The 17,426-nt window shown below is 36.6% G+C and overlaps 1 protein-coding gene across 1 annotated transcript in view; it reads left to right on the top strand.

The window, feature by feature from the left end:
- The first annotated feature begins 1,271 nt into the window (after positions 1–1,271).
- CNGB3 (cyclic nucleotide gated channel subunit beta 3) overlaps positions 1,272–17,426 on the top strand; it is a 165,210-nt gene continuing 149,055 nt past the window's right edge. The window contains exons 1-2 of the mRNA XM_054498565.2: positions 1,272–1,407; positions 5,165–5,246. Coding sequence (XP_054354540.1) covers positions 1,279–1,407; positions 5,165–5,246 — 211 coding nt within the window. The 5' untranslated portion in view covers positions 1,272–1,278. The remainder of the gene's footprint in view (positions 1,408–5,164; positions 5,247–17,426) is intronic.

Here is a 17,426-nt window from a genome sequence, read left to right as displayed (position 1 = left end):
AAAAGTTCCTAAAATGGCCCTATACATATTTGATAATCTATTCAGAATTATTTCTGAAGCAATAATGGAACCAAAACACCCCCCACCATATTTTAACAAAAATAAATAGCTTTGTGTTTCCAGGCCATATAAGTGAAATCATGTATTCAATTATGTTATTTATTAGGTAAGTTTATTTTTGATAAAATGGTTGAATCTAAAATTAAAACTTCTAATTTATTTTAAAAATCCATAAGGGAACTGCGATTTTGGTAATATGAAATCTAAATTAAAATGCTTTCTTCATAAATACTTAAAAGCTTTTTTCTGTATTAACTGTAATAAACATATCTTAAAATACATAACTAGTATCTCAAGGAAATTTCCAGATTGCAAAAATACAGAGGGCAAGAAGTATTTGATGGGTTGACTTAGGCTGCCCTGGGTGTGGGTGTGTACCTTGTTGCATAAAGGCTTTGGTTTTAATTTGAAACTGCGGAAGATAAGTGCTCTCATTAAAAACAAAAACAAAAACAGAACCCCTTTAAAAAAAAATCGTGTGTCTTTGGTGCACTAAAAATCTCATCCAACAGCATAGAACATCAACTTTGTCTGGGCTCTGTGTAGAGGGGAAAAAAAGTTCTCTTTAACAAATCTTAGTCTTGTACCTTTGCCTCACACAGGTTTGGGATCAAAATTTACACACACACACACACACACAGAGGCAGAGTAGAATAAGCAGATTTTTTTTTGTTTAGCCATGTGGAAATCAACCACCAGAACAGAAAAAGAAAGCTTAAAAATAGTGGCCTAACATTGCAGGACCAGAGAAGGGGATTTTGAGGAATGAATGAGTTGCTTCATATCATAAGCCCTCATGGATTTTTTTAAAATTATTTCCATATTACTTTGCATAAAGTTAGATAGATAAAGATAAGTAGATGGGTAATTAGAAGGAAAAAAAAAAAGAAAGAAACCAATGTGTTGTGCGATCACATTTAAACCATTCAAATCAACTATGAAGCTGTGTTTAATCCTCTACTTCTAAATTATTCACAAGATCATTTTGACTCCCTAAAGTTCATAAACAGAGTGCAAATCACCCAAGCAGAAGTATTTTGCTGCTTTTAAGCCAAAGCCCTGACTAGCTAAGGAGTTGCCTGTAGGAATTAACCAGAACAAAATCCTGATTAAACAACTAATTGGCTTGTCTACTAAAGAAGAGGAAAACAAAGTACATTTCTCTACCTTAAGGCACAGTCATAAATACAGAGGGTTTTCAGAACCACCTCAGAGAAGATGTTTAAGTCGCTGACAAAAGTCAACAAGGTGAAGCCTATAGGAGAGAGCAATGAGAATGAACAAAGTTCTCATCGGAATGAAGAAGGCTGTCATCCAAGTAATCAGTCTCAGCAAACCACAGCACAGGTATGTCCTCTACATTCCTATGCAAGCCTTGATTTTCATCATTTCTTATCTGGTAATAGCATTTAATCACTGCTACGATATATGATTGTTTAGTAGTTTTACCTGGCACCATCTGGTACATGTACTGTGTCGGGCTTATCTTCATTAATTCATATATTCTGTATATATTTGTTCATAAAAAGAATAATAAATGTTTAGGAGACTATACTAGGATTTGGAAAAGCCAAGTAAGACATCTCATTGCTGATTTTCGCTTCTACCATCATCCAAAATGAAATCATTTCTCAAATATTAAATTGGTCACTTGATTGAGTTTCAACAAAGAACATCAAGTATCCTGGTCTTCATAAACCACATGTTAACAAAATCTCTAGAGCAATAGGAAACCTATTGGTTCTCAATTGAGAGCAATTTTATCACTCAAGGGACATTTTCAGTTGTCATAGCTCTGGGGTGGGGATGTTACTGGCATCCGGTGGGTAAAGTCTGCAGATGCTGCTCAACATCCTATCATGTACAGGACAGCCCTCCACAACTTGGAATTATACACTACAAAATTTTAATACTGCCAAGGTGGAGGAACTTTAAACAAGTCTTTTCACAAGTTCTAAATATATTTATCTGCAAAATGTATATGATAATTTCTGCTTTGTTATGAGAACTAGAGACAGTAATATATAAAGCACATGGTAGGTATTTTACAAGTGGCCATTATTATTATTAATAAGAATTTGTGTTTCTGTGACAGGTTTAAGTCCAAAGTGATCATTACAAGAGCAATATTTACTTAGAACTATCTAGAGAATACTTTTCATGAATTACTCACTAGAATTATCTAAAAGAGCTACAGAAGATTTTTAGAGCAGCAGTTATTTTCCCGTCTGAAACAGCTGGATGAGAGATGACAAGTACAAGCAGGAGTGCTCCTCAGAGACTAGGGGAGCATGGTCCAATGGTTCGGGTTTAAATGAGCCTAGAGGATAGACAACATTGAGATTATTTAACATTGGCCGTGGAAAACTTGCCTTCCTTTTCTGATTAATCTTGACTGCTTTGCAGTAGAGAGGAGATGAGGAGGATTGTGTTAGTATTGCTTCGTGAGAGTGCCCTTGACTTCTTTCTAATTCTTATGTCAAAATAAATAATCCCACACTAAAAGTTATTTATATGTTTAAGAACTTGTACAATGTCACAGATTTTGAGCTGGTACTTCCCTTCAGCTAGTCTTGCTGTGTTTTGCTCTGGGAAAGTCATTACATTCATCTTTAACCCTTGCCTACTGTGATTATTTTCCAAGGGAGCACATAAAAACAGCTAATAGCTAATATATTATTCTCTTGGAGAACATTGTAGCTAACAGCAATTACTATGTACCAAGCAAGGTACTAAGCCCTTTTCTAGGGCTACTGTATTTAATCCTCACAAGAGTCACAGGTCCTATTACAATTTGCTCCTTACACATAGCTAGCAAATGGCAGAGCCTGGATTGGAACCAAATCCTATCCGAATTCAGCACCTGAGAGCTAAATCACTAGGCTATACTGCTCAAAACAGGAGGGATATTAGTTGAGTCAACCCTTCAAGATACTTTGTCTGCAGGATAACGGGAAATTAGAGAGAAGGCGAAAAAAGAAGAGAAACTTCTTAAAGAGTTGTCTTTCCTTTCAAAACAGGAATATTGGAGAAGTACTTAGATTAGGCACAGGTAGAGCACCCCTTAGGTGTATCACATGCCATTCCAACAGCCACAATTTGTGGATATTAATCATGAAGTCTACTGGCATCACATTAGATTTTTTTTTTTTTTTTTTTTTAGACAGAGTCTCATTCTGTTGACCAGGCTGGAGTGCAGTGGTGCAATCTTGACTCACTGCAACCTCTGTGTCCTGGGTTCAAATGATTCTCCTGCCTCAGCCTCCCGAGTAGCTGGGATTACAGGCACATGCCACCATACTCAGCTCATTTTTTTGTATTTTTAGTAGAGACGGGGTTTTACCATGTTGGCCAGGCTGGTCTCAAACTCTCGGCCTCAGGTGTTCCGCCCACCTTGGCCTCGCAAAGTGTTGGGATTACACGCGTGAGCCACTGCGCTCAGCCACATTATATCTTAAAAGTCATATTTGGGCAATTATTTGCATCTGTTCTTTCCAAGAACATGTGAGTATGGGAAAAATAGTTTATCTCCAATTTCAAATATGCTAAATGTTAAAAATGACAGAAAGTTAAAATCCTTGTTTTCTTTCACAGAATTTGACCTTTCAAAATGGCATTTAAACAATAAGCCTCTGAACTATGAATAAATGATTAGAGTCTTATAAGCAAATATCTAGGAATAAATATATCAATGTATGTTGTGTTTTTTAAAGAGTCATTTAAAGAGCGCATTTACACACCAAAATGTCACGGGTAATTCTCACCTATCAATAAACAACAATTTAAGAACTGCAAATCAGTCTAATCCAAACTCTCTCTTACCCCAGAAGAAGACACTGTTCACATAAATCTACATTTGTATACACATAAAGACTATGATAGAAATGTTTATGAATAACATCATAATGATGCAAAACGACTTGATTGAAGTCAGAAGGCTTTTTCACTGTTTATAAATAGTCCTGGACTTATACCTTTCTAGCTATGTTCATATAAACTAGCCACTCAATCAATTTCATATTCAATAATATAATAGTATTAATAATAATAACTGCCTTGCCTAATGTATACAGTTATTGTGAGGCTTAAGTGGAAATCAGCCAATTAATTTATTTTTTAGTTTAAAATGCTTCTATGACAACACAAGGCTTATAAATGACGTCAAAACTCCATAGCAGGCACACAAGACTCTCAGTGTCCTTCTGGTCCCTGCCTACTCTCAAGCCTCATCTACTCACCCTTTGTCCCATCCAACCACTCCTATTGTAGTCTCTCCCCATCTATGTACAGTCACACCTTTGGCTTTTGCTAAACCTGCATCATCTGCCTGGAATGTTTTCTAAGTCCTCTCCATGTGGAAAACAAAAATCTTATCTTTACAAAGTCAAGAGTCACTTTCTTTGGAATAGTTTCCTTTCTTTCCCTTCTACTCCAGTAGAATTGACCACTTCCTGTTTGTGCCCCATCCTAATCCTCTACAGACATTGATTCGTCACCTACATTTTCTTGCACGTAACATTTTTGTGTGTTTGTTTCCCCTTCTAGACTGTGCATAGCTTGGGAGTCAATCTTTATGTTCTAACCTCATATCTTGTTTCACTCTGCCCCTGTAGGAACATCCTGATGCACACACTGGCCATGTATAGTGGGACATAACAGCATTTCAAAGGAAAGCTTAGATGATCAGACAAATGATGAGGTAGAAGCACATGAAATCATGGAGAGAAGAAAGGGAGCTTTGTGTGAATGGGACCAAACTGCCTTCTCTCCACTATTTTAAGTTCTACCACTAAAGACCTAGACCAATGCTAGGCCTATGGCAAGTAAAGACCCGAATTGAAGGAATGTGAACAAGAGAAACACAGAATCCACACTGAAAAAACCAGAGGGCTCCTATGACTAACAAGCTGTGGAGGCTGAGGTTGATTATTCAATAGTAGGCCAAGAATGCCCATTTTAAATGCAAGAATCATTTTTAGTACATCATAAACAGTCAATTTCAATGATCCGATTGACAATTAAGTGGAAAATGGTGTTACATTTTACATTCAACTTCATTTTTATATAAATTCATCACATACAATCTCTATGTTTTTTCTCAAAGGAAGAAAACAAAGGTGAAGAGAAATCTCTCAAAACCAAGTCAACTCCAGTCACATCTGAAGAGCCACACACCAACATACAAGGTCAGAATGCAGTCTGAAAAAAAAAAAAAAAAACAACTAAAAAATGAAATATGTATTTATCTGAAATGTGCTGTCTGACGAAATATTTGTCCTTGACTAGGTGAATTATCTAGGGTCACACTGAGGTTATTTGAAGATCTGAATATTTCAAAAACTTTATATACTCATTCAGTAACTCATTTGTCCATGCAATAGATGCATTTTCATCACCTGACATGTGCCAGGCACTGTTCCATGGGCTGGAGGTGCAGTAATGAGCAACATGGGCAGTCTGAGGTTACACACAGCTTGTAGTCTAAAAAAACACATCATAGATAAGTAAGCACATTGTGAACGATGCAATTTCAGACACTGATAAGCAATATAAAGACATTAACATGAATGTGGATTGAACACATTTAAAGGTTTAGCACTCACACCTCTGCTCCCTCCTGCTAAACGTTCTCCATTATAAGGCTCATTTACTCCTAAGGCTACCACACTCGATTCTACAGGGATGATTCTAAATCCGTATCAGGTCAATTTCTTTTTTAAGACTGTCAATATTTTTCAACTCACCACTAGATGTACATGACGGTATATTCTACTGCATCACAAAGAAAGCATGTCTAAAACTAAATTCCTTATCCTCTCCTACAAATATGCTCCCTCTCCTGATTTACTTCTACCCCTGGTACTATCATTCTTTCAACCTCCCAAGCTCAAAACCTTACTCAGGTTTTATTCCTTTAACTAGGATGTACTGTAAAGTAAATTAGTCACCAAATCTCCTTTCATAAGGACCCTGAAACCCTCTTCCTTTTTTTTTTTGAGACGGAGTCTCGCTCTGTCGCCCAAGCTGGAGTGCAGTGACGCAATCTCGGCTCACCTCAAGCTCCGCCTCCCGGGTTCACGCCATTCTCCTGCCTCAGGCTCCCGGGTAGCTGGGACTACAGGTGCACGCCACCACGCCTGGCTAATTTTTTGTATTTTTAGTAGAGACGGGGTTTCACTGTGTTAGCCAGGATGGTCTTGATCTCCTGACCTCATGATCCTCCCGCCTTGGCCTCCCAAAGTGCTGGGATTACAGGCGTGAGCCACCGCGCCACCAGGCCCACTTCCTTTCTTTCCAATCTCAGCAATACCAGCCTGGCTCGGGGCCCTTATTAGTAGCTCATGTCTGCACTACCCCCAGGCTAAGTGATTGCTTTTGTTTAGAACTCTATTTCACCCATCTCTCCCCTTGTTACTCAGCCCAAACACTGTTAGCAGATTATTTTCCATTAACCACCACTTTGATCTCAACCTTTGCTCAAGAAGCTTAAGTGCTTGCATATTGCCTGCAGGACAAAATCTAAATTCCTCCACCTAACTTTGTAGAACTTAATGTGATCTATTCCCAGACCCCCTTTCTAGACCTTCTCTCCTACTTCTCCCCAGTAGGAACACTACCCCCTAACCAAAAAAATACAAAAATGAAAGGGAAATCACTAGAACAGAATGTGTTTTGTTAAATAATAAAAATAAAATTATTGCCATAAAACTAGCACAAATGTTTTGCTTTTCATCTGTTAGACAAAGTCTGTATATGATGATTGTTAATGACTTCCTATTTGCGCTAAAACAAATATTTGAACTGAGGCACAATTGAGCTTTTACTAGCCCAAATGTCTCATCTTTAAGGAACAAAAATAAGAAATGCACAAAAATTACAAGAAGATTACAAATTTAAAAACAAATCACAAGAAATGTTTCAAATACACAAATTGCTGTCAAGGAATATCCCCACAATCAAAGTACTGAGGCCATTATCCCAAGCAAACTAACACAGGAACAGAAAACCAAATACCGCATGTTCTCGCTTGTGGGAGCTAAACATTGAGTACACATATAAAGATGGGAACAAAAGACACCAGGATCTACTTGAGGGTGGAGGATGGGAGGAGGGTGAGGATAGAAAAACTACCTATAGGTTATCATGCTTATTCCCTTGATGATGAAATAATCTGTATACCAAACCGCCGTGACACAAAATTTACCCATATAATAAACCTGCACGTGTACGCCTGAACCTAAAAGATTTTTTACATTTTTAATTTTTAAATAATTCCAAATTCCAGTACCATCTTACTTTAATTTAGAAATGCTACATTAAACCTGTTGTGTAATAAAGAAAAATTTAAAAAAAGGACCGCTCTGAACAAATGGCTCCACTCTCATACTTACTTGTTTCTATTTAGAAGAAAAGGAAAGAACCTGTATGAAGAAAATAACTGAATTTTACAGACATATGTAGAATAAACTTAAATAACTGGAGGGAAATATGTGTCCACTTGGGAGGATAATATTAAAAAGACGTTGATTTTTTTTCTAAATTAATTTATATTTATACTTTTTACAATCTACTCTCTACCTACTTACAAGAATAAAATTTGTTTAAAAAGGGGAAGAAAAGTCACTTTAGTTTTCTTGACTTTATTTACTTATTTTGAAAAACACCTCTGTTTTTTCACTATGCAGATTAGAATGTAGAGGATACTTGTTCTTACACACACCAGGTGTTTTTGCCACTATCTTCCTTCTGTACTTTTATCTCTGCCACAAACATAGGAAAACAGTATCTTCCAAATAGAAAATCAGCATTGACTTATCTGAGGAGAAAGGGGGAAAAAAAAGAAGTGTTCTACAATACATTTTTCAATGTGAATGCAATATAATACTTCCTAACTGATGACTAAAGCTAGACTGTTCAACCGCTAGATTATCTGATTTTAAATATTTAGGATAATGTGTCACTGAAAGAGGAAAACACTTAATAATCCTAAAACTCTATCTGATCCAAACTCACATATATAAAACTTCCATAAATAATGAGAATCATAAGCCAAGAGGACATTGTAAAAAATGTAGTCTTTCCTTTTTTTATCAGTAACTGATGACCATTATTCAATCTTCAAATTTGTTTAAAAGGAGAAGACCCTTTTGTAGACTATACAAAAATCTTGAATGCATACACTAAAATGTGATTAACAAATGAACTACCAAGGAAGAGAGAAACATTCTGATAATTCAAACTACAATTATTTTTTTCTGAGTTACTTCGTAATAGTAATGGTTTAAATCTACAGTTCTTTGCACAGAAAAATACAACCTTAATTGGCATAAAACCAAAGATTACACCTTTGAAAAGACAAGTTTATTCTTATCTTTGTCATACTTTTTTCAAAGTGTATTTGTAAGCTTAAATTTTTCATAGCTGGTAATAAAAACTCTTTTGTGGAAGTTTCATTTAACAGAGGAGCTATTTGAGTAGAAGGAAAAAGTAGTTTCATTTAAATCTGCAGACTTAGCATGTCTCCAAAGACTTTAATAGGAATAACAGTTATATTTAAGATATTTTGTCTTGAAAAAGCAAAATTATTAGTGTTTAAAGATAGCCTCTGATATGTGCTTGGTATTTTTGCGTTCACTTCAAAACATGCAGGTGCAATGTCATAAAATCTGCAGATGTTGATTTCTGATTATAGAACTCTTATCTTCTGCAGAACATGGTTTAATTTATATCTGCCATGGAAATGAAGAATGCAACATATTTTGGATTCAAATAAAGATAACTTGCTAAGGTCCTCTTTTGATTATAATCATCTTCCTTAGGCATTTATTTCATTTATATTACATTAAATGTTTCTTTAAATAAATGTCTTGGTACCAGCAGAGGATATGTAAGTAATTTACCTAGTGGTTTACGGTACTTTTAAGTGACCTTATTTGTGTAGAAATGGGTCAAAGTTGAGTTCCCCTTGCTAGTATGGTGTGGTAAGCCAATTAATTGCTATCCAAAGCTGTCCACACCATAATCTCTAAAATCTATTAATTTGTTAGCTTACATTGAAGAAAATTGCTAATGTTACTAAGGATCTTGCAATAGGAAGATTATCCCAGATTATTCAGGTAACCCCAATGTAATCAAGGGGTCCTTATAAGAGTTGAAGCAGGAGAGTCAAAGGCAAGAGATGGGACAATGAAAGCAGAGGTGGATTGATGCTCTCTGGAGGTGGAGGAAGGGACCAGGACCCAAGGAGTGCTGTGACCTCTAGAAGCTGGAAAAGACAAGGAAAGGATTCTCTCCCGGAGCTTCCAGGAGGAACACAGCCCGTCGGACACGTTTCAGACTTCTGACTTTCAGAACTGTAAGACAACTGACTGTGTTGCTTTAAGCCATTAAGTTTATGGTGATAGATTACAGCAGCAATGGAAAACTATAATACATACAGTTTTAAGAGAATTCCAACTTGAAATATAAAATACAACCATTTTTCTCCTGGCTAACACAGTGAAACTCCGTCTCTACTAAAAATACAAAAAATTACCCAGGTGTGGTGGCGGGTGCCTGTAGTCCTAGCTACTCGGGAGGCTGAGGCAGGAGAATGGCATGAACCCGGGAGGCGGAGCTTGCAGTGAGCCGAGATTGCGCCACTGCACTCCAGCCTGGGCAACAGAGCAAGACTCTGTCTCAAAAAAAAAAAAAAGCAAGCATTTTAAAAATGAAATTGAGTTTTCCTACAATTATGTTGAATTCATAGTAAAGGCAGTACACTATACAAAAAGAAAAAAAAACAGCATTTGAGAATTTGACACTCCCGAATTCAAATCACAACTCTGCTACTTTCTAGCTCTTTAGTTGAGGCATTTAACATCTTTGAGTGTCATTTTGCTCATGTATAGAATAAGGACAACACTGTTATCAGTGTTGGGTTGTGAGTGAGCATTAAATTAGTTAATATACATAAAGCATTTAGCATTGAGGTTGGTAAATCCCAACCCGGATATAAGCCAGATAGCATAAATGAGGAGCATTCATGCCCTGTCTGAAGAGGTCAGAGGCTACTCAGCTCTGCTAGTCACTGTCACACGGGGATGATGGTCAAGTTCTGCCAGGTGTTACACCTTGTCAAGACAAACTACAAACACAAATGTTAATTTGAAAGATCTCAATTTTTAAATGTTGACTTTTTTAATGTTTAAATATTCCCTTTCTTAAATCACTGGGAACACATAACTGAATTCTTATCAAATTTAGTCCACAAGACCATTCTGTGACCTCTAACCAACCACGTGGTAGACACGTAATGTTGTCTGCATTTGTAAACAGTGAAATCCCCAGACAAAATTCTGAAACTGGCAATGCGTTTAGTGATCCTCTTACTTTTCCATTCCTCTTTACTCATAATCTCCATCCCAGTCTTTGTTTTGTAAACAGACTACAAGTAGGGTGGCCTCCCTGGAACTGCTTGCCAAACAGCTTTCCACAGCCAAGACCCCTAGGTTCCAAGTCTAGCACAATTCCAGATCTATAGAGGTGCCCCCAGCCTTGCCCAGGTCCCTATCATCTCTCCGAACTGACATAGCCTGCATTTCAGCCAACTCTCACTTTGGGCACAATCTAAAGCTAAAAACTGCCCTGGAGCTAAAACTACTCTAAAAATAATAATAAAGCTGGCCAGGCACGGTGGCTCTTGCCTGTAATCCCAGTGCTTTGGGAGCCCAAGACAGGAGGATTTCTTGAGACCAGCCTGGGCAACATAGCGAGACCTGACCTCTATCCCCCCAAATTTTTTTAATTAGCTGAGAATAGTAGCACCCGCCTGTAGTTCCAGCTACTCAGGAGAATGAGGTGGGAAGATTACTTGAGCCCAGGAGTTTGTGGTTACAGTGAGCTATGGTCATGCCACTGCACTCCAGCCTGCATGACTGAAAGAAACCCTGTCTCTTAAACCATAAATAAAATAAAATATAAAATAAAGTCCAGTTTTTCAGAAAAGGTAGTGGATGTTTAAATAGGAAACCACTCTTCAGTCCTTGACAGTAACAATTAGCATATACAATTTAATGTGTCCTATGTGGAAAAGAAAAATAACTAGGCCATCTACTGAAATTTAGTTTACAAAAAGCAGTAGAGACTTTGCTGTGTACAACCAACCAGTTTGATTGACATGCATAGGAAGTACTACTATGGCTAATTTTAGTTCTGTAGTCCACTCCCTGTAACTTTCAGTCCTATTCACCAGCCAAAGGATAAGGTGGGAAGAGAGACATCCTCCTAAAAAATGTATATAACTTTTTATCGAAACTACTCAAGCAGATTTCTCAAAGAACTTAAAACAGAACTACCATTCTGCACCAGCAATCCCATTACTGGGTATATATCCAAAAGAAAATAAATTGTTCCACCCAAAAGACACAAGCAGTCTTGTATGTTCATCACTGTGCTATTCACAATAGCAAAGACCTGAAATCAACCTAAGTGCCCATCAACAGTGGGTTGGATAAAGAAAAGGTGGCACATATATACCATGGAATACCACACAGCCATAAAAAAGAATGAAATCATGTCCTTTGCAACAACATGGATGAAGATGGAGGCCATTATCCTAAACAAATTGACACAAAAATAGAAAGCTAAACACCACATGTTCTCACTTATAAGTGGAAGCTAAACACTGGGTACTCACGGACATAAAGATGGGAACAATCAACTTTGCAGGCTACTAGAGGGAGGGGAGGCGGGGAAGAGTTGAAAAACTATTTCACCTTAGAGGAGATATAAAAAATAAAATAATAACAAAAAAAAGAAAAGTTAAATGTTGGGTACTCTGCTCACTATCTGTGTGACAGGATCATTCACATCCCAAACCTCAGCGTCATGCAGTATACCCATGTAACAAACACACACATGCATCCTCTGAATCTAAAATAAAAACTGAAATTTTAAGAAAGACTCAGCATATTTATTTCCTTCATCCAAATAGAAATAGTCTTATGTAGCGAACAATCAGAAGTATTCTTTTAAAATGATATCTGATAGGATGATAAACAAAAGAATTGAGAATTGAATAAAGTTGGCATGACATTTCTGAAAATTTAGTCTAGAAAACAGATAAATATTACATGTTTTCTAGTTTGAGATGATGAAGAAAATTCCTAATTGTGCTGGTTTGGCAAGAGACAGAGACATAATCAGGACACCTTCAGTGGCAGGGGCTCACTGTAAGAAAACTTATGGATAACTGGAGCTGAAAAGCCATTCAGGGGAGGGCTTTCAGACTGAGGCAGCCTAGGAGCTAATTACTTTTTCTCCTTTTCCCTCAGTGAATATGGCTTCATTTCTCATGAGTGCTGTGTTTTCTCTGCATATCTACTCTGGACTGCTCTCATTTCCATTTGCTCATTTTTCAGTCCAAATTCCAAAGGGAGTAGTCTGACTGACTTAGATAACAACCATTTTTCCCATTGAGCAGAGCCCTTCAGACCACCATTGAGGTTGCCAGCCAGCTGTGGACAGGCCACCCTCTTGAGATTAGGTGCCCAGCATGTGTGTGATGGGTAACCATTCCTGCATGTATTACAGCAGAAAGCTCCCTCGCTTAAAAGAGCGAAGTTTGGCATAGAAAGCATACCCTGTTTCAAATATTGAATAGAGAACAGATTCTGACTGATAAAATTACTGTCATTACATGTTTTATAAGCTAAAAATTTAGGAGACCCTAACCAATGTGGATAGGATGGTTTTTTTTTCCTTTAAAAGACCTTTTATGTTGTAGTTTGCATGATTTAAATATATTTGCATAATTCAATTAAACTCTGTGCTTTTAGGCTTCTTTCTGCCAAAGAATATAGCTGACTTATGGAAAATTGCATTATGGTTTTCTGGTTCCTGGGCTCTATTAAGTAAATGGAAGTTTTTGCATCATGCCCCACATACATCAGTGCTATGAAGACCTGAAAGAGTTAATATACATTTTCTTTTTTTAAGCAATTTATTCCAGTCTGGCTCATGGAACACTTTGTGTTTATATTGCATTTTTCTCAAATGGAGTCTTTATCTAATCCTTACAGAAATCCCCAGGACAAAAGTATTTTTCATTTTATGGATGAGGAAACTGTTATAGAAAAGAGACTTATCCAGAGTCACCTAGAGAATTAGTTATGTAGGGATTACAGGTCTCTGTTCAGTACCCAGCACTGGTAACTCATCACATTCCTTAATACCTATATATAAAATGTGTTTTCTAGATGAATTAATCTCAGTTTTAAAAAAGTCCCTGAAACTTAGCATGACATTGAGAGAGGACTGGATTCCTCCATCCTGACACAGTAACAAAACTAACTTAGATGGATTCACGTTCTTTTTCATTTGGCGATTTGCACATTTCTTTACTTGTGATGATGTATCCTAAAGTCAAAAATCTTCCTAAATACAAAGATCCCTTCAGGACATTATAGGACTTTAAGGCTGCCTAGAGGACACCTTAGCTTTGACCCCATGCAAAGATCCTGTCCTCCCTCTGCACAGGCTCCCTTAGCACAGGCTTAGATTGGCTGGAGGCTTCTGAGTACCACCAGCCAACAGAGCCTTCACTACCTCACAAAGCACTGCATTTTGTGGTTAGACAAGTTGCTAGAATGTTTGAGGGTTTTGCATGTTTGTTTTGTTAATTCATTGGTAAGTCTTTCTTCTGCCTTCTAGACTACATGAAATAAATCTATTTTCTTTTCTATGTAACAGCATTTCTATGAATTTGAAATAACTATTAGGTCACTAGTTAAATACTTTACTAAAAGAGCCTAAATTCCTCACACCATTTCTCATATGAGATGGTTTCCAGAACTCTCATCCCTTCTGAGTCCTTCTCTGGATTTTTTACAGATTACATGTTTTTAATATAAAGTATGTCATTTTTCTGTTCTTGTGAATGCCATTTTAAAACACTCTTTCAGATTCCATTTTATGTGCACTGCTGTAATGTTGTCAACTTCCTCCATGTTGTTTGACAATCTACAAAGATATAATAAAATTTCAAGTGTGATTAAAGTATTATAGTTAAAATTATTCTAAGTACACTAGATAATCCAGCAACTCTGAAATTAGCCACAAGCTGAGTCAAAAATACAACCTCGGGTGCCAGAAAATAATCATTAATCATATACTTCTTAAAACTGTTAGTCCTTAACTCCAAATGTTCATTTAGATGGAAAATAATAGTATCATTTATGCATCTAATTGAAGTACCCAGACTTAGTCTTTATTAATGCATCTAACATCCAATTACTCAGGTACTGGTGGCTCCTAATAAAAGGAGATTTATTTTTGAGACAGAACCCACATGTCTTTGATGTCCTAAGACCTAGAAATTTGACCAAAGTAGTACCATCCCCCACACCAAAGATTCTAACCAGTGAAGGCATTGTCAAGTCTTGTGCTTTTCATATCCATCTAAAACAAGCCAACTGAGTGTCTTTTTAATTTACAACCTTATTCCCATATTAGGTTCTTTCTTTGAATCCCTCCTGTCCAGCATTTATGTAATGTCACTGATAAAATGTGGAAGGTTAATGGATTTCCACATCACTTATTTCCTCACCTGAAGAGAGAAGCAGATGTTTCACACCTGCTCGTGTCTCCATGTTGTGCTGCTACAAGGGGCCAAGGAGATTGGAAGTATATTACACAGGCTCAGTGTGAGACGCTGCCAGGCTCAGGATGGAATCAGCCTGGTGTGTGGAGAGCAAACTCTACTTATTTTTTGCATATTCAATAAAGGCAACCATGTCAGAATACTTTGATTCCAGATTTCACTATCTGACACAGGTACACATTCCAGGTCAGAATTTGACCAAGTGTACTGATGAGCTCTGGCAATTGCTATACAATGTGCAAAGAGCACCATTGGCAGAAAGACTTACACTATTCATTTGGGCAGCTACGAAATCGGGAATCCTGCTGTCCATGTGTGAAGCTGGGAAGAATCACAATGTGCAGTTGACAACACTTCACCCAGATGCCAGAGCAAGATTTGCCTTGTATTTTAGATTTCTCTTTCATGATGAGGATGATGCAAACACTCTGACCATCTGTTTCCACAAACAAATAACATGTTGCATGGATAAAAAGACACCCACACTGAACTATAGTTGACAGGCATTCTTTTGTTTTAAGTCCTCATGGGTTTTTTAAGTTGTTGTTCTGCTTTGAAGCCAAGAATAGGAAATAACTGGTTTCTAATCTTCATCAATAAGCTATTAATGAGGATTTATTTTGTAATTAAATGTTTATCCACAAATCAAATTAGGCTGAAATTAATTTATAAATATCCCAGGCTTGTCAAAATAGAGGCAGTATCAATTTAGAAAGGCTTGGTAATAGCTAGAGAAGATCTGGTAAGTTGCTAAGATCTACCTAGAATTAATTTTATCCAAATGTTATGGTGATAAACAAAAATTCTTATTAGGAATGGACAAAAAGAACTATTGCAGAACCGTTGGTCATTTAAATGGTACTAGCAGAAAAGTTAACACTGAAAATGCAACACATATGCTGTAGCTTGAATGAGAGATGGAGGAGGTATATGACGCAGCTTATATCCATGTGGCTTTATAAGAAATAGCACACCAGGCACAGTGGCTCACACCAATAATCCCAGCACTTTGACAGGCACATTGCTTGAGCCCAGGAGTTTGAAACCAGCCTGCACAACATGGCAAAATCCCATCTCAACAAAAAATACAAAAATTAACTGGGTGTGGTGGCTCATGCCTGTAGTTCTAGTGATCCGTGAGGCTGAGGTGGGAGAATCACTTGAGCCCAGGAGGTCAAGGCTGCAATGAGCTGTGATCATGCCACTGCACTCCAGCCTGGGTGACAGAGTGAGACCATGTCTCAAAACAAAAACCCATAGCCAATAAAAGCCTTTAAGAAATGTTTTACAGTACAGATTCTATTTGTTTTACATTCAGGATTTTTTTTTCAGATTTTAACTCATATTTCATGTTCTTTATCAATCCTAATTTTCTTTTAGGGTAAGTACTCCTAGAAACATATGTGAACACAATGATCCATAACATTTTTCTTGGTCCGGACTCCTTTGAGAAGACCATGATAACTCTAGTTCCCCTCCATGTAATAAAAGGTATATACAACATACGGCTTCAAGGATGTCAAACGAAAAATGCACTAGACATCCATGGCCAGCAATTAAGAATTTTGCTTCTAAATATCATACAGTAATTGTCTAAGTGTTTGTGGATACAAAAAAGGATTAGGCTGCCACTTTCACAGACAGCAATACAAAATGGAAATTTGTCAGAGATCTGATCTGTATGATTTTTGTTTTGATTGGGTAAAGAGAAATGGAAAAATATGACTTGACCCAAACACATAAGGAAAACAGATCCTTCTCTCTTATTTTTATCAAAAGCTTGTTAGTACAAAATGACATATTGAAAGTGCAATTTTTTTTCTCTGAAATCTGTTGGATACTGATAAACTCATTAGCGTACCACATGTGCCTGTACAGAAGGGTCCCTATCCTACAACTTTCAATATTTCATCTAAACATAATCTTTACACGCAGGCTTCAAGGATGTGATTATATTGAGACCTTTGTATCCCAAGCAGATTGGAGAATTGGTTTTTTTCCATTTAAACATAACAAAAACATAGCTAGTACTGTGTTTTCTATCTTCTAGCCAAAAATACTATAATTCCCAAATAAAAGTAGATAGGAGATGCATAATGAATAAAAGTGTCTTGAGAAATCCGAGAATTTAAGCTTTCTTAGTCTTAAACTTTTAAAAACTTTAAGGAGTGATTCAATTTTATGATTTCCTTTATTCCTGAAACTTGTTCCTGAAAAGTTTAGTACCTTGAAAGATTTTTAGATGGATCTTACAAATGTTCATATTAAAAGACTGGTATGGTGATCATCCCCTGATTTACCACTTTTGTAAATCCAAATTTTCAATACTGGGTTTGCTTATATCTTCAAACTATACGTATTACAAGAATAAAATGATGATTTGGGCCTCCATTTTAATATCATAAGCACAAGACATCCAATTAAAAATAAGTTAGAAACTGTGGATAATGAATAACTATTAAATTGTATTTGTTCTTATTTTTCTTTTCCCCTTCTATATTTTCTTTTAATATTAAGTAATTTGCTTTCATTAAAATCTTCTCTATAATCCAAATATTTACCAGTAAGTTGATTATTCTCTGGGTAAATTACAATTTAAACTATATTAATTAGAAATTGTATCTGTAGGCTTGAAGGGAAGAAATTAATTTCTGTACTGAAAATAAAGCTAGTACATATTAGTTTGCATCATTTCTTCAGAAAATATTTCACAACTTAAAGATGG

This window comes from Pongo pygmaeus, chromosome 7 (assembly GCF_028885625.2).
Source record: "Pongo pygmaeus isolate AG05252 chromosome 7, NHGRI_mPonPyg2-v2.0_pri, whole genome shotgun sequence".
Classification (NCBI taxonomy): Eukaryota; Metazoa; Chordata; class Mammalia; order Primates; family Hominidae; genus Pongo; species Pongo pygmaeus.
Note: the sequence above shows the minus strand (reverse complement) of the source record. Positions and strands in the feature narration are given on the sequence as shown.